The sequence below is a fragment of the Achroia grisella genome, unplaced genomic scaffold, assembly GCF_030625045.1.
Source record: "Achroia grisella isolate CSIRO2021 unplaced genomic scaffold, CSIRO_AGI_Agris_v1 utg1062, whole genome shotgun sequence".
Taxonomy (NCBI): Eukaryota; Metazoa; Arthropoda; class Insecta; order Lepidoptera; family Pyralidae; genus Achroia; species Achroia grisella.
The window spans coordinates 2248199-2266046 of NW_026712566.1; the positions used below are offsets into that span (position 1 = coordinate 2248199).

Sequence of the window (17848 nt, forward strand, 5' to 3'; positions counted from 1 at the left end):
TATGACATTTCATGATTTCATTATTGAACATTAATTATTAGAAAACATGTTTGCCCTTAAATAAAACTTACAATTAACTTTTTTCAAATGAATTGATCTTTGGCCTCATTACATGTACAAATATTAAGAAATTTAAAAGCATACTAAGCTGTATGGTCTAAGGATCTTTGCCTGTTGAATCGTTAAAAAGGAGATGGACGAAAATGAAATAATAAAAACTTTTCTTCCTGCATTTCACGTGTTACGATTAATTTTAGCTTGCAACCTCTTATTTCTCTCAACATAAGGATCCAAAATGCTACACAGAGGTTTGTCAGATCCAATTTGAGTATTCTCCGATTTGTACGCAGTTTGTATTGCCGTCTGTTCTTGATGGGATCGCGTAGATAATTTGGCAACGCGTCTTTTGTAGTATGTACGAACTTCGTCATCCAAGTCTCCAATATTCGAGGACTGAGGTGTGTAATTGTCTCTAACTTCAGTACGGAATGTTCTGGAATCGAAGAATCGAATACAGATACAAGAAGGAAGAAACAGCTTTTAAATTGTGAATTTTCGGATTAAAATATATAGTCTGATATAGTAATATAAGCATTTAATGATATTTAATTAACAATTTGTAAGATACAACTTCAAGTATACATTTAGAAATCTACGGAGAATGTATGGTAGATTAATATGGGCAGGTTGCTAATTGTTAGCGATTAACGAGCCCACTCTCTCGTTAGCCAACTCACCTGTCAGCGGTGCGTTCAGGTTTTTAGGAAATAACCTGTCTTAGGATAGACATGACTAGATTCATATTCAGTTAGTTTTCCTCTCAAAACATACTCTGCATCGATGCATTTATATTATTTTCTTATTGAGTATTTTGAGGTTTTTTATTAGGGTAAACAAGGAATTTAATTAGAAATATCGTCAACACTTCAGCCAAATTACTGCAGAAAAAAGCAAAAAGGTTACGGCATGAAAGATTTCTTTGTTTTACATGAAAGATATTTTCTTCAAAATCGAATGCCACCATATTCAGTAATTATACTGTCATATGCTCCCATTGGTATATAATATGAACTAATCAATAAATTTAAGTTAAAATATATATAAGTAGCAGGATGTTACTTAAATTTATTGCTTAGTTTATGTTATTTACCAAGGGAGCATATGATATTATAAAAACTGAATATGGTGGCTTAACACCTTGAGGCTCATAGATGGTTTCGTAATGTGAGTTTAGGATCATTGTATCGTTATAATTTTTGATATATTTGATGTAACTTACCTTGGCACCCATTGTATTTGATTATGTGTGCGTATTTCCCTTAAGTCTTCCTTGAATTTCTCTCTGTCGTACATTGACTTTGGTCTTCGTAATGGTAGTCGCCAGTCTTCAATTTTTGGTTTAGGGGTTCTGACCTAATAACGTAGATTTTTAATTTCTCTTCATAACTTCTCAACGACAATTGTAACCGTTTTCACCAGGAACTTTATTCTTTTTTACCAAGGATTGTATTTGTACTATTAAGACTCTAAAATTCACAATATATCCTATTTGTCTAAGAAATGTAAAATTTAGTCTAGCCGCCGTCTTCTTTGATTGTAGTCTAAGAATCAATAGTTACTGTACTAACTATTCATTGTTAGACTACCTTTATGTGTGAATCATATACCTTCCAAGTGCGACAGTGATCTATTAGTGTAAAATCGGTTATTCTATTTACAGGGTCCCATAAAAACAAGGAAGTCCCAAGGCAAAGAAAAAGTAGGAAGTTGGAAAATATTTGTTGTTGCCTATATAACACAACAAGTTCTAACTGAGCTAATTTGCACCAGGCTTTCATAAACATTTGAAGTTTGTCATCCTCTAAATTTTCTTACTCACAAGCATATGGACCTAGAAATATGTGTAGGTAAAAGGGATAGAGCGATGTATGATATACTCATATTTGGTTTATACGGTTTATAGGTCTATCCTACTCATATTTGGTTAAAATGAGAAATTATATATAACTCTTTTTATATTGCATTTACAATGTAAAATAGGTTTTTCTCACTCACTCTTGCCGATACCGTAGATCCTAAGTGATAAAGGTGGCCCAACCCAAACTTTTGTTATTTTAGACAATATGTTTACTTTTCTTGGTGTGGTATTAAAAATATACTCTGCTAAATTTTCACCTTTCTACCACGAACACCTATTGTTAAATAGCGATATTCATTTATATGACAAAACAACGTTTGCCGGCTTCGTATTTGTATATAAGAATATCCGCTTACCCAGGTGGTATCGCCGAGAGTGTAATATGTGACAATGTCCTTCGAAGCGGAGAGTCTGTTCAGCTGATCAGCAGTGTAGGGTCTGTGATGTAATCTGCTTGTGGTCAAGTACGGATCTAAGTATTTCTCATAACCGTCATGTGTAGTGTCCAGAGGTTCTAACTCTTTGTGCCAAGTTGGTTCCGAGGCGAGCTAAAATGAAGAAGAAAAAAATTTATTCAGTGCTTTCACTTTGTGATAAAAGATAGTCATATCTTTTTAGCCTCCTATATGAATATATGATTTTGCAGAGGTTCTAACACATTATGCCAAGTTGATTTCGAGGCAAACAACGACAAAAAACGAGCATGCGGCATACCTGATGATAAGTGATTACCGCCGCCCATGAGCACCCGCAACACCAGGGTAATTGCAAGTACGTTGTTGGCCTTTTAAAAAGGAATAAGCTCTTTTCTTGAAGGTTTCAATATTCAAGATACTTTTTAACGTCCGCAAGAGACTAAAAAGATCCTATGTGAATATATGATTTTAACTTTGATAATAACGAATATTACCTACTAGCTCTTACTTGAGTCTTTAGTCTGTCTACTTTGTTAAGAAAAAAATAGACTAATTTAGAATATGGTAAAATGAAATGTCTTTAAAGAAACCTACTAAAATATCAAAAAAAAAAACGGGACTACTCTGAAAGTATACCCTGTAAATAAAAAACTTTTTTTGATATAGGTTGAATTGAGAACCTCCTACTTTTTTGTAGTCGGTTAAGTTCTTTCAACTCCCATCAGTCTGTCTATCACAAATTAAAAAGCTTACCGATTCAGGCATACATGCGGGATGTTTAAACTGATCTTTATCTGTTACTAGTCTAGCTGCAATTTCTGGTCTCGTGTAGGAGTGTTTCATTTCTGTGGTTGCTTGAGCTGAACATTGCGGTACTCTATCTTCAATCTAGAAGAAAACAAAATTCTCCAACTTATATTTTTAAACATATAAAAACGAGACTGTGTTTGGTTTTCTGCACGCAATTCACTTCATTCTGTAGCCAACCAGCTTGTTTTGGAAACTGTGTTTTATTTTGAAGGGCAGTGACATTATTTAAGTATTTTAATATAATTGTTTTTATTTTCTATGTATTATTCTGATGTATAAGCTATATTATTGTAAAGTTTCATTCAAATTCATTTATTTTTGCTTAAAACAGCAACAAGTATCCATACAACTATCCAGATTTACAAACTTCCGCGTTTATAATATTATTAAGATATCATATACGAGTTAATGATTTCCATAATTAGGTACAAATCAGTTCTCTCTTTCTCTTTATCAATACATTATTGCCAGAACAGTCGTGGTTATTATGTAGTGCAGCGACAGGATGTCATCCGCCGTACAACAGCTTGCCATTTTTCTCTACTGGCTGCTATTCTGGTACTCTCGTGGAGTGCACTTCATATACCCACTGAATTTATAAAAGACATTCCTGCTATATTCTAGAGAATCTTGGGCATGAGTAATGAGTTTTTAATGCTCATTATGAATGGAAAACCATAAATGTAATCTACTGAACCATGATTATAATTTGACATATATTTTCTAGTATAAATTATTTATTCTTTTTTTATATACCTAATACGACGGTGGCAAACAAGCATACGGTCCATCTAATGGTAAACGGCTACCGTAGCCTATGGACGCCTGAACAGTTGAGAGTCCTAAACACTTTATATATACTTGTTATTAAAAGGTTATTAGTTCTATATCATAGTTTCTAATAAGGGTTACTCTTTAGAAGGAATATAAATATTCCATTCAATTTGGCTGATGCAATCTCTGTTTGGTCTTATGTCACAAGCTAAGATGGAAATATTTCATACTGGTGCCAAAGTAACAGGCGTTTGTTTTATGTGCTATTTAAGTTGTTTAGTTACATTTATTGTTTATCAACACCGATAAATTACATAAACTAATTTATATTACTATATACCAAGGAATGACGAAATATATTGCGGTGGAAATAGGGGAAGTAGTGTATCTACGATTGAAACTTTGTGGGTTTAAACTCTTCCATGAAAATGATATTCTAAAATGTATATTTACATTTTTATTACACATATAAAATAAATAAATAGCGTTACAATTTATTTTATTATATTACATACTGTAATGGTAAAATAATCTCTCAATTGGGTTACCTGGAGTACTTTAGAAGACCTGTAATATTATGTAATTGGAACGGTAAACAATCTGACGGTCTGCCTGATGGTAACCGGTAACTGCTTCCTATATGTATACATAAACAGCAAGCACTACTGTCATGAATGGTATCACAGGTATTGATACCATTCAATTTGTAAGACTGAGGTTTACGCAGACGACTTTTTATAGTGCCTTTGGACAAATACTTTCTGCTATGTTGAGAAGAAATTATACATACCTTTCTAGCAGGTGGATATATATATTCATTGTCAACACAAGACGTATGTTTGTTAAATCTGCGCGTTTCGGACTGTTTGAATCCGAAATTGTTAGCTGTTTGTGAGCTTGTCAGTTCCTTCGTTACATTGTAGTTTCGGAAATATTCTTTCATTTCCTCAATTGGTTCTCTCTGTTTTGAATTAATATTAAAAATTAAAATTGAGTATTTATGTAGATATATACTATTTATATTTACAACTAAAAAGTAAATAAAGTGTATTTATTGTAAATTACAACATAAAAATTTTGGAGAATCATATACTAAACGTCCTAAAACTTCAATAAATTTACAAGAGACTAATTACTAATTACTCGTTGTGTAAAATTTATAACCTTTGTATTATTCTTGTGTATAAGCTATATCAATGTAAAGTTTTATTAAACACATTCACTAGTTTTCGCCTAAAAGAGTAACAAACATCCATCCATTCACACTCACAAACTCCTGCTTTTATAATATTAGTAAGACTAAATATTAAATATTTAAACCTATATTGGAAAAAGAAATAAAAGATAATTATATACCTGGTTCTTAACTATTCCTGTTTTATGAAATAAAAAAGTTATATTAATTGATTACTTACACCAAAATGTAATATTTCGGGCTGCACTTTCCATCGTCGCGCAGTGGTTTCTCTGGACTCCTCGGTGTTGGGAAACTTCTTTATGGGATAATTCACGTGCACCGTATCCCAATAGGGAGTTGGCAATTTCTTTTGGTATTCGGCTTGCATTTTTAAATATATTTTTTACTAATTGTGTCCGCAACTTCGTCCGCGTGGAAAAGTGTGGGAATTTCATTCGTCAGCGCAATTTTTGTAAAAAGGGATACAAAGTTTTTACTATCACTTAATAATTAGGTACGTATTCGAGATATTCCGTCTTAAGTATATATAATGTAAGTTTGTTAGTAACACATTATTGTACACATAAAACTTAATATAAAGCATGCAATGAGTAAGTTTAATTTTTGTTTACATTTCGTATTCTTTCGTAATTAAACAATGATGAACCTAACTGCACTAAGAGGGGTATTTACACCCTGTTTATCTTATCTTGACACTTGGAGTTCCCAGTATTCTCTATTATTCCACATTTTTTTTTTATATAACTGAAATCTTATAGCACTGATATTTTATAGCACTGCGTGTCAAATTGAAGAATTCATTCAATAATAGATTACTATACTACCGATAATGTGAGACAACAAAGTCCCGTCTAGAATTATTCAAACACCTTGTTTACTGTTTGATCGATATTATTAGTATCTGTAGTAACTCAGGTGATCGATTGGAATGATAAAGCTGTTAATAACGATTATGTCATATCTTGAAACATTGAACTAGTTTTATATAAATACAATACTAACTAACCAATAAACTTGTAGAATTAATTCTGGTAATAAATTTGTTAAGTCTTTTAGAAACAAGTTCATCTTTAAGCAATTACTGTGTATATAATTATTATTTTTTATGTATAGTAATATTGATAATAATTATCGGAATTACTACAATTGCACTATTTTGACTGTTATTTCATATGAATGAAATGTTTAAAATATTGTTTACTAGCTGTATCCGCCGCATAAAATTTATAGCCTATGAGTTATAAAGTTTCATCAAAATCCGTTCAATGGTGAAAGAGCGACAAGCACCCATCCATCCATCTAGGTATCCATCCATACTCATAAATTGTAGCGTTTTAAAATTATATTCTTTATTGTTTTGCAGACCGTTTTATTGATTAGATTTGGTTTTAGTTAGAAACTAAAACCAACTTCTAACTTCTTATGTATATTGTGTTCCTGACATTGATATTGATTTTCTTTTTTAAAATTAAATAATTTATAAATGACTTACTTGGCTGTAATCATAAAGAGAAAGGTTTATATAATAAATAAAATACATTTTAGATTTGGTAAAAATTCCTTTACTTTTCACAAATGACTGAAAATGTTATCAAAACACAATATAAGTGTTATATAACTAACGTTAAAATACAAGACTTGCAATAAATACAAACGGCGCGCGTTTATACCACACTGTGGGTACCACAACGTAGAAATATATGCATACCACTGCAAATGTTAAGTCTACCTTAAAAATACCACAAAAGAGACAAGAAAAACTATCTTACTGTGGTATTTTAATAATATGATATATACCACGGATCCTTCATTACGGTAGCGTATCTGAGCAATATCAGTACGGTAGAATAGAAAAATGGATTTAATAGTGATTATTTATTTTATTTAAACACCACAGTAGGCTACTGAATAAATATCCAATGCTATTATTCTGTGGCCTATGTCCAGCAGTGGACGTCTTCCGGGCTGCGATGATGATGATGATGATTATTCTGTGGTAATTAAGGTAGACTTAAACTGCATATTATGTAATGAATAGTGAATAAATATGAGCTTTGTTCGTTGTATTAAAATAATGTGATAGTTTATCAAATAGAGCTGCTCAATTAATAACATAACTGTAGCATTGTAATTAAAAATATTTACAACCAGATAAGGCCCGCGGTTTCACCCACTTAGAAAGTAAGTAACAGCTTATGTAGCTTAGAGATACTGTGGTTTTATATTAGTAAAACAAATTAAAACACATTTATAAAATTCTATAACATAAGACATCAGAAAAAAATTAGAAGTTACAATATGGTAAAATATACCACAGTAATATAGATGTTGTCTTAATTAAAAAAGATATGCTGTAATTTATTCACTATCCATTTTATAGTTCATGTTAAATATTTTCTTAATATTAAATATAAATAAATTATATTAACGCCTTTGAAACGCATCTACGAATATACAAAATCAATACAAATCCTTATAATATTAATACAAATTACATCACAGTTCATAAACAAGTTAGTTTTAAAGAGTTAAATACCAATACTTTAAAAGTAAACAAATACAAAGAGAGAAGTTTGGGTAGTATTAAAATTAGAAAAAAATAACAATTTGGTTAGCGAGTCCTGTGCTAATCGAATTTAGGAACATATAATTGAACACTTGAAGTAACTACCTTTGTAAGATAGTTGAAAAAGTGTTGTTTCGTTGACTAAAATATAAAATTAAAACAAAAATGGTAGTGTTAAAACTCGCTATACAGCGCACAAGATTCACACAAAGTTGAATTAAAATCACACAGTTATATAAAATGTACAAAATCAGTGTCCATAGACACGTGACGCATCAGTCAAATTATTGACACCGATGCTGTGAAAACCGGTTTTATGTTTGATACCGAATTATTTGAGTACCGTATTGGGAACAACTTTTATAAGTATTTATAATTGGAATGCTAAATAAACTGATGACCTACTTGAATGAATATGATAACTGATACCACTTCATGAATTCCATATCGTATGCAAAACAATGCATTTTTTTTAGTTTCATTTATCGTGTATAGGAAAGGCAAAGAGTCTAATCCCATACAGCCGAATACAATGCATTGTTGATTCAATATACTTTTTTTTCTTTATACTGACATCGAATTCATTAATGAACATTGTTCTGTTCTTATATTTATTTAAGTCTAAGATTTAATTATTGTTTTGTATTGTTGGATTGCAATGATTGTTTTTGTGTGAATAGATGTAATGGCTTGACTACAATGACAATCTAAAAAGTCACATTTATAATATTAGTTGGGAAACGAATATTATAAATAGACAAATGTTTGTTTGTTGAATGTTTGTTGTTCAACAATTATTATGAATTTGATATATATAGCCTTCGGGATAAAGATGAACCGGGTAGTTATGTCTGGAACAATCATGGTTACGCAAACGAAACCTATTAAATAATGATATATTTAAATAATGATTATAACATTACTAGAAATGTTATGTGGTATTTCAACAATAGACGGATTTTTAAAAATAGAATAACTGTTTTAATAATCTTGAAATTTTATGAAAAAAATTTTTCAGCGGTTTTCACAGTACGGTGTCGTTATACAAAATATTACGTACTATTATCGAGTAAAAAAGCTACGTTGAAAATATGTCGGAGTAGCGACGTTTTAAAAATCCTACCTATTTAGCGATGTACTTATTGGTAATGTAAGCTTATGAGAACAATATAGCGTCTAACATTAGTTGGGTAATATCTTAGAAAATATCACTTTATTATTGTTTAGGTGATAAAAATATAGGCTATAAGTAATTTAATAGCGTTCATACTGTTATACAGGACTTGGGAAAATACAGCTATTTCTAGAAGCAATCGTATTACAAAATCGATCAGTTTTTGTAATAACAAATGTCTCAAAAATATCAAAAATGTGCCACTTTTCAATATATGCCTTTTTACACAGAATGGAATAATGTTAGATTTTTTTTATTGTTAATTATAAATGAATTATACATATATGCGTGGCTTCTAGTGAGTGTATGTGAGAATATTATTTTTAAAGGAACTACCAAAATAATTGGAGTAAGACTGTAGTGTGGTCCTATAGAAATTGTATCACGATTTATTAACCAGATGATTTTTTTTGTGGCGTTAATGTATTTTTGAGTATATTTTCACAGTTTTGTAACCGTTTTAATTTTTATTCAAACCTACACTGCTTCTTGGTACAATGATTTCCCATATATATCCCATATCGTATAACGCAATTCGACATTTTTTTTGTAGTATTACCTTATAGTACAAAATTACGTTTTCGTAAACTTCTAAGAGATTTTGTCTACTTATTGATTATTGAGATTTTTCTGTTTACGGGTAGGAGAGCAGAGCTTGTTGGGGCCATGCGATTTTGGCATCTATTCTCTTGTACGCAAGTATGAAGTTCTGTCCGCTCTTCTCCGACATCACTTCTTGGGGACAGTCGTTCTCGTTCAACATGGTTTCTGTAATGAAATAAACATAATATAAATATAAAGACAGTTTTTCGACCGTAATCACAGATGGGGTAGGCAGTTGCATTGTCAATAAAGTCCATATCTCGCTGAGAATATTTTTAATCCTATTTTAAGGGAACAATAGAGCGTTTCTGTCGAATAAATTTGATTTATTTTAAAATAATTAATAAAAAAAACTATTAAATTTAAAACTATTAATAAAAAAAATATTATTAACTAAATTCAACTGTGGATAGACAGATGGACAGAAAAATAAATGGATGAACAGTATTTTTGTGTTGTCCAGATTTGTACATTGGGCTCTCTAAGTACTGACACAGAGCAATAGTTTCTCAACAAGCTTACATACATATCAGTGTACATATATGGTAAGTTTACAGCTTGCCCTTAATAAACTGTAGTACAAAGAGCTATTGAACATCTTTGCCATAGAAAGCAAATGGGAAAATTTAATTTCATTTAGTAAATTAATTCAAAAGCATGAAAAAGTTCAAATTTATTTATCAGATTTCGACTTTGTTCACTAATGTATTATAAAAATTATAATGTATTATAAAATAATATAATATTATAATTATAATGTGTAATAATAAAAATAATGTAACGGTTCAATTTCATGAGCATTCTGCCACTCTCTGTCTGAAGTCACAAAAATTTTTATTTTCTACTATACTTTGTTCTTTGTGTTTGAAATCAATTGTTTAACATTGATACTGTATCTACTCAATGTTTGTTTAATAAACATATACTTAGGCGCCACTAATTAACACAGAGTCATTCTAGGTTAAAACAATTCATTAACATTCCGGACAATTTATCCATATTTACTTATGAATTGGACGATACTGGTTTAAAACCGGAATTTTTCAATTACGATAATGGAATCCAGAACTTTGTGTAAGTACAAGATTTTATATCATATTATTTTATTTATTTATACTATATAATATTTCTGTCTACTGTTATTAAAGAAGGTATGTAGTTTGGGGCAATATTTGTCAGTGTCATTTATTTTACCACAGAAATCGATCCCTGTATGGGTATGTATTTGTAAACGACTGACATTAAAAAAGAAAGAAATTCAATTGAGTTTCTTGCCAGATCTCAATTGAATCTGTATATTGAACTGGACGGTTGGGGAAAACACTATATTAAAAAGAATTTCAATAAAAATGAAATTGCGAATGTTTTGACAATTCCATGGCAATGTTTCTCAAAGTGTAGATCGCGTATAGTTACCGTGTCCGTCGTGGAGAGCGAAGAGCGCGTAGTCCTGCGGATTGGTAATTGCAGCTGCGTGGGCGAGCGCGCGACAAAGGTCACGTGCGCGGGCTCCGGGCCGGCACGGCAGCGCCACTCGCCGGATTGAACCGCGACACTCGTCAGGCAGCGCCACGCGCACCACCGCGCCACCTCCACCGGCTGACTCTGGCGAGCCCCGCCGCCACTGCGGGACAAGCGGATGCGTTATAAGTTGCCTTTACAAGACGTACGCTCTTTCAAGCAGGAATCGGTTTTCACAGAGGAATAAATGTGCATGTATTGCATGGCATTAGTATAAAAATCAAAATGTATAATAAACTACCTGTGCACATAAGAGAATTACCCCCAAAACAATTCAAAACTAAAATAAAATCTTTTTTTGAAAAACATCCTTTTTATAATATTAGCGAGTATTTAGACCTAAATATAATTATGTCGTAATTGTGACTACGGAACATATTATGTTATTAGTTATTATTAATGTAATTTTATTGATTAATATAATTTAATTTAAAAATGTAATTTTGTTAATTAATGTAATTTTATTTATTAATGTAATTGTAATTGGATTGAATTTGTATAAATATGAATTACTGTATCTTATGACTTGCCATATATGTAAAGAAGTTATTCGTTTATTAACATTGGTTAATAAACGAAATATGAATAAATATGAATATGTAAATGTAGACAAAAGTTGAGCGTACGTGTAAAGACGTACGCTCCATTATGCTGGAGTGGGCTTTCACACAGGAAAGAATATGCATGTAAATGTAGACTAAGAGGACAAGAAAAGTCGAGCGCGCGCCCGCTCGCGCATTCCTGCTTTCTTCAATCGTGAGTGCTGTAGCAGCTTTTTGTAACAATTAATTATCATTGCAAAATATGATTTAATCAATAAAACTAATAATTATGAAGTTATTGATAATTTGTAATGTGGAATAAAAATTAAAAAAAAAGTGAAATGACTTGAAACATTCGCTCTTTAAGAAAAGAGAAAGGGAGAATCCGATTTAAGAATACCCTTATAAAATAGATCTATTAGGGTTGTACAGTTACACGCCTAACATATATTTTTTATTCTTTGCTAGAAAATACATACAATCCTAAATTTTCACCCTTCTATCACTGACTAATATAACTAAATATATATACTAATATAACCCTATTTTTTTATTTTATATGACAAAACTACGTTTGCTGGGTCAGCCAGTATATAGCTACTCACGGCAGCGGCGGCATCGGGCGCGGGGTCCGGCGCGAGCCGCTTGAGCACGGCGACGGCGGAGAAGAGCGCGGTGAGGTAGTAGCCGCCCTCCCCGGCCAGCACGGCGGCCGGCAGCAGCCCGGCCATCAGCTCGGCCTCCAGCTCGGCGCACACCAGCCGGCAGCGCGCCACCGTCCACGCCAGCACCGGCAGCAGGTCGTCCGCGCCCGGCGCGCCCGCGCATCCGCGGATCTGTGCAACGCACTCCTCCTTAGACCTTTTTTTTAACGCAGGGGACAAACGAGCATGCGGCTCACCTGATAGTGAGTGATTACCGCCGTCCATTAGCAGCCGCAGCCAGGGGAATTGCGAGTATGTTGTCGGTCTTTTAAAAAGGAATAAGGTATTTTTTTGAAGGTTTCACTATCGTATCGGTTCGGAAATACCATTGCTGGAAGGTGATTTCACAATTAGGTAGTTGTACTAGTTGCATGCTGTACAGTGGCTTCCATAAGGGAACCCGCAGGATATGGGCTTATTGCTAGAGTGGCTCACTGACGTTGAAGTCTAACGCGACTCCAACGGCAGTGACCCACTCTAGCAAAAGATCTATAAATATATATAAGCATATGAAAACTGCACTCTCGTCTGATGAAGGGTTCTTACCTTCTATTTATTGTTTTTCATCTAAAATAGCCATACACTCAATCTCACACCCCTAACTCCAATAAGGTAATAATGGGGGTGAAACGCCTAGTTGTTAAGCAGTTCACATTATAAGATGTGTTTGGGTTGAAGTTACTGCACTTAAATTACAGGATATGGAGATGTAACATTTTAGTCTATAGTTTCAAAGTAAAACATTAACAAATTATAGAAATGTCTTGTATAAAGTATCGTTTTATTGTGGGTAACAATATGTGAATAAAAAAATATTTACTTACCGAATTAAACATAACAGATATGGCCGCTAGAAGATTCTCGAGTTTATCCAACGGAGAGTCAGCTTCTTGCATCTTGAGGAAGTCGGTAGTGTCGGTAGTGTCGATAGTGTCGGTAGTGTCGTACCTTGATGCCGAGCTGCAGCGGCGTGGCGTGCAGCGCGCGCTCGCTGGCGGCGTGCAGTCGGCGCACGTCGGCCGCGTGCCACGCCGCCAGCAGCGCGGTAGTGTCGGTAGTGTCGGTAGTGTCGGTAGTGTCGTACCTTGATGCCGAGCTGCAGCGGCGTGGCGTGCAGCGCGCGCTCGCTGGCGGCGTGCAGTCGGCGCACGTCGGCCGCGTGCCACGCCGCCAGCAGCGCGGTAGTGTCGGTAGTGTCGGTAGTGTCGGTAGTGTCGGTAGTGTCGTACCTTGATGCCGAGCTGCAGCGGCGTGGCGTGCAGCGCGCGCTCGCTGGCGGCGTGCAGTCGGCGCACGTCGGCCGCGTGCCACGCCGCCAGCAGCGCGGTAGTGTCGGTAGTGTCGGTAGTGTCGGTAGTGTCGTACCTTGATGCCGAGCTGCAGCGGCGTGGCGTGCAGCGCGCGCTCGCTGGCGGCGTGCAGTCGGCGCACGTCGGCCGCGTGCCACGCCGCCAGCAGCGCGGTAGTGTCGGTAGTGTCGGTAGTGTCGGTAGTGTCGTACCTTGATGCCGAGCTGCAGCGGCGTGGCGTGCAGCGCGCGCTCGCTGGCGGCGTGCAGTCGGCGCACGTCGGCCGCGTGCCACGCCGCCAGCAGCGCGGTAGTGTCGGTAGTGTCGGTAGTGTCGGTAGTGTCGTACCTTGATGCCGAGCTGCAGCGGCGTGGCGTGCAGCGCGCGCTCGCTGGCGGCGTGCAGTCGGCGCACGTCGGCCGCGTGCCACGCCGCCAGCAGCGCGGTAGTGTCGGTAGTGTCGATAGTGTCGGTAGTGTCGTACCTTGATGCCGAGCTGCAGCGGCGTGGCGTGCAGCGCGCGCTCGCTGGCGGCGTGCAGGCGGCGCACGTCGGCCGCGTGCCACGCCGCCAGCAGCGCGTACAGCCGCGCTCGCAGCGGTCGGACCACCACCCGGTGCATCACGCCCTCCAGGATCGCGTCCAAGTTCAGGAACTCCGTGGACTTTAACTGGACACATATATGCAATTATTAATTACATAAGTTTCTGTAGTATTCCCACATGGAAAGAGAATGAAGCATTATATCGTCTCTAGCGCACACTGCTGACGTCTTGCAGGCATTTAGCTGTGAATAGCGAGTAAGAACAGTGATGTGTATAACAGAGAGCCGATAATTAGGACTACAAAGAGTACAGTTTCATATTACTATCGTCTGTCATTTAAAATACATATTATCTTGATTGTATTCTCACCTTGAGCCTTTCCTTCTCAACTTCCTTCTCGAACTCCCTTTCACCATGTTTGACGAGATAATTCTTCATTCCAGACATGAACTGTCTCATATTACGCATCATAACCTGTATAACAAAACCAAAATATATACTTTTATTAATGTCATCCGGCTCGAGGGACCATTGATGTAGTGTTTGCTACACTTTGACAATAATGATGAAGAATTGACATGGTATGTTAACAAGACTAATGAGAAAATGATATTGAAATATACTAGAAAGTTATTAATTGAAACCAAACAATATTCTTATTTTATTTATATCATACCCTTATAAAAAAAATTAAGTTTTATTAGTAACATCTCTGTATTTAGTACTAGAATGTAAATTTATTTCTACCTGTGGACAAGTCTCCTTAGAATCAAGCGTGCAAGCGATGAAGTTGTCAATGTTCTGCGCAAATGTAGTGCTTTTATCCTGCGCTAGATGCAGCGCGTACGCACGTACAGCCGCGCCCGCACCGCGAGCTCCGCGCCCACCTCTCAAAGCACGCACGCGGCCCGCCGCTGTAACAAGAATTCTTTTGTTACTGTCTACGCACTTAAAAAATACGGAAACAATGCTAGCTATGTACTAGTTTTTGATTGTGACTTAACCTAAAATTTGTTGATACTTACATCCAATAGTAAGTATTAGAATGTGTAATCTTATTTAAAAAATACTGTTGGAAATATTGTTTTATATACCATAGTTGCCTACGACTTAATGTAAAATTTGTTTCATTAGTGAAAATTATTATAATATTGTGTAAATAAATTCGTTACATTAAACAATTATCATATTGGATATTTATTATCTGTCTCAAAGGATAAAAAATTCAATATCTTATTGTAATCCAATATTTAATTTTTTAGTTTTTTCGCAATAACAATTTGGGTTTAATAATATGCATCTTTATATTTGAGTAGAGTCAATAAATGACTATTATAAAATATTAAGTTAAGTTGAATTAATCAATTTCCGTAATTATATTTTGTATACTTCTTAAATACTTATAATATTTTTAATGTGATGTAAAATTAATTCAAATATCTAATTAATAATAAATTCGAACTTGTTCAATTGTTTAAAACACTGCGAATGTTATAACCTTATCGTTTCAATAAACTAATTCTAAACAAATAAAGCCATAAATAACGTAAGACATTGTTAAATATTAACCTCAATGTACTAACGTCACGTGTCTTAATAATTATCTAGAATTGTCTGTTATTGTAAATATTAGATAATAATTTTCTTCAAACAGTTAGGGTTCTTAATTGTGATGAAAAACTGTCTTTCTACTACATACCAAAGTACTTTGTATATCACTGTATGATTTTAAACACCGTTCGTTTATAGTCTATCTCGTAAGACTGCTAAATGTTGACAAACTTATTAATTTTCGATGGTTTATCTGCAAATGGATTTGAAATTGACAAATCGACACATCTTAAACATTCATTAATTTTAACGACCTCGGCGGTATAGCGCTTTAGGACATCGCTTTACTTCCAATAGTTGCGGGTTCGATTCCTTGCACCGCACAAGCATTTATGATAGTTTGTATTGGTCTGGGTGCTTCGTATATATTATGTATCTATTTACAAAAAAAAAGTATAAAACTATATATGTACTTGTATCAGTTCTCTAGAACAAACTCTGCTTAGTTTGGAACTAGATGGCGCTGTGAGAATTATCCTGACATTATGACTCATACCTACATTTGAAAAATCTTACATCATTGTATCTAAAATCTAATCTATACAAAACATTACATACATATTATATAATTCTTAGTGAAGTCAGAAGTTTGAAAGTCAAGTTCCGTGGATGCTGAGTTTTCACTTTCAATGTTCTTCATTTTACACAATTTGCAGAAACGTAGTCTCTTGCATAGACGTCGAAAAAATCGGGATATCGCATGAACCAGTTTGTGAAACGGCGTCGCATTTAATGATTCCTCATCGTCATTATTTGTATCCAAAATGTCGCAGTGGCAGTGCGGCGATTTAGCAACCACCGTTGCTTCTTTTCTGGTCTGTTCCGATGCTAAACTTCTGCACAGAGCCGTTATTGCGTTCGACTTAGCCAACTGATGCTGAAACTTCGGCTGCATCAGCTGTTCCTTGGTCAGAAATACCCAATCACTCTCGATAACGTAATTGTCTATTGAATCGCCTCGAAAGTTTCTTATAGTCGATAACGCATACAACTCTGGCGGATCCGTCATCAATTTCGAGGATGCTGATGGGTCTTGACTTTGAGCATTGCCACTCTTATAGAATCTGTTCTCCCACCTATGTTTCTTAGCTGCCTCTGCTTCCTTCTCAATTGCCTTCTCTGTTTTTTCTTTGAACAACCTTCTGAACCATTTCATGATTGATAACGCGGCGGTTTCGACCCGCTTGGACGAAGGATTTGAAACGGGAATTTCTCATTCACACAAGAACGCGACACGTTATGCACCAACCGTTATTGGGTTGCAACTGACGCTGTGAATGATTAGTAGTCTTGGGTAGTTCGTGGACCTACTACGTTAAGTAGGTCGGAACAGCGCTCTAGTAGATGGAACTATGCGATTAGTTCGCCAATGATCTCGCTCATAGTTCTTTTATTATTTATTTCTGATGTTCTCTGTATTACTTGTAACAATGTTTAACTAAACCTTTAAAAGCTTGAACTCAGAACTGAGCAAATTTTTAGGTACATATTTTACTAGTGGTATATGAAAAACACGTTTATTTCAAGGTTTATTGTTGTAGAAACATGTTTGTTTCGTGTTTATTTCCCCTTGTTTTATTTAATTTTACAACATAATTTCTGTTGTAAAATTATATCAAAAATAGATAATTTAGTTCTTATTTATTTCAATTGTATTAGAATACAGAATTAATAGCAATCCTAAAATGTAATTATTGTCGAAAGATTTACCGACTTTCATTCCTAATACAGTTGTAAGTAAACAGAACTAGCGAACTTTAACCGCAGTATTATCAAATATCGGCGATTGTCTATGCCCAACACTACTAACTAGTAAGGTAATTCCTAAAACAATTTAAGAGACACGGCACGCGCAGACCCTTTGACCTTTGACAATAATTAATTTATTTACAAAGTTAATGTAATGTTATTGATAACAATTTGCGCCGCGGTCCCATTGTGTTAATAGTATTATAATTAATTATATATTACAGATAAGTGTATTGCTTGTTCTAACATCCGTAACGTAATCGAACTAGTATCTAGGGCACAACTGGCATGGAACTAAAACAATGAAATGTAGTATGTTTACTGATAAGAAGTTGCCTTATATGTTATTGCTATATATTTGACGATTTAATAATAACATTTATAATTATAAAATACAAAGAGCGTGCAATAAATGGCAATCCAAAACC

At 34.8% G+C, this 17848-nt stretch overlaps 2 protein-coding genes across 2 annotated transcripts in view; both read right to left on the reverse strand.

Moving 5' to 3' along the window:
• Window positions 1-234: 234 nt before the first annotated feature.
• Window positions 235-5483, reverse strand: LOC131854605 (uncharacterized). Its single transcript, XM_059205729.1, has 6 exons — window positions 5334-5483; window positions 4709-4879; window positions 3088-3222; window positions 2275-2466; window positions 1280-1413; window positions 235-493 (listed from the first exon to the last, which is right to left on the reverse strand). Exons 1-6 carry the CDS (start codon window positions 5481-5483, stop codon window positions 235-237), a joined length of 1041 nt encoding a protein of 346 aa, XP_059061712.1.
• A 3623-nt stretch (window positions 5484-9106) lies between these two features.
• LOC131853642 (protein sprint) overlaps window positions 9107-17848 on the reverse strand; it is a 159265-nt gene continuing 150523 nt past the window's right edge. Inside the window, exons 18-24 of the mRNA XM_059204648.1 lie at window positions 14808-14974; window positions 14430-14534; window positions 13984-14185; window positions 13051-13166; window positions 12128-12358; window positions 10876-11083; window positions 9107-9624 (exon numbers count right to left, since the gene is read on the reverse strand). Of these exons, the coding sequence (XP_059060631.1) occupies window positions 9491-9624; window positions 10876-11083; window positions 12128-12358; window positions 13051-13166; window positions 13984-14185; window positions 14430-14534; window positions 14808-14974 (1163 nt within the window). The 3' untranslated portion in view covers window positions 9107-9490. The remainder of the gene's footprint in view (window positions 9625-10875; window positions 11084-12127; window positions 12359-13050; window positions 13167-13983; window positions 14186-14429; window positions 14535-14807; window positions 14975-17848) is intronic.

Excerpts from the sequence above, each read along its gene's own strand:
- LOC131854605 (XM_059205729.1), bottom strand. The coding sequence starts at position 5,483 with ATGCAAGCCGAATACCAAAAGAAATTGCCAACTCCCTATTGGGATACG. Across the intron at positions 3,223-4,708 it reads TATATCCACCTGCTAGAAAG|ATTGAAGATAGAGTACCGCA; the intron begins GTATGTATAATT and ends GTTTTCTTCTAG. Across the intron at positions 494-1,279 it reads CAAATACAATGGGTGCCAAG|AACATTCCGTACTGAAGTTA; the intron begins GTAAGTTACATC and ends CTTCGATTCCAG.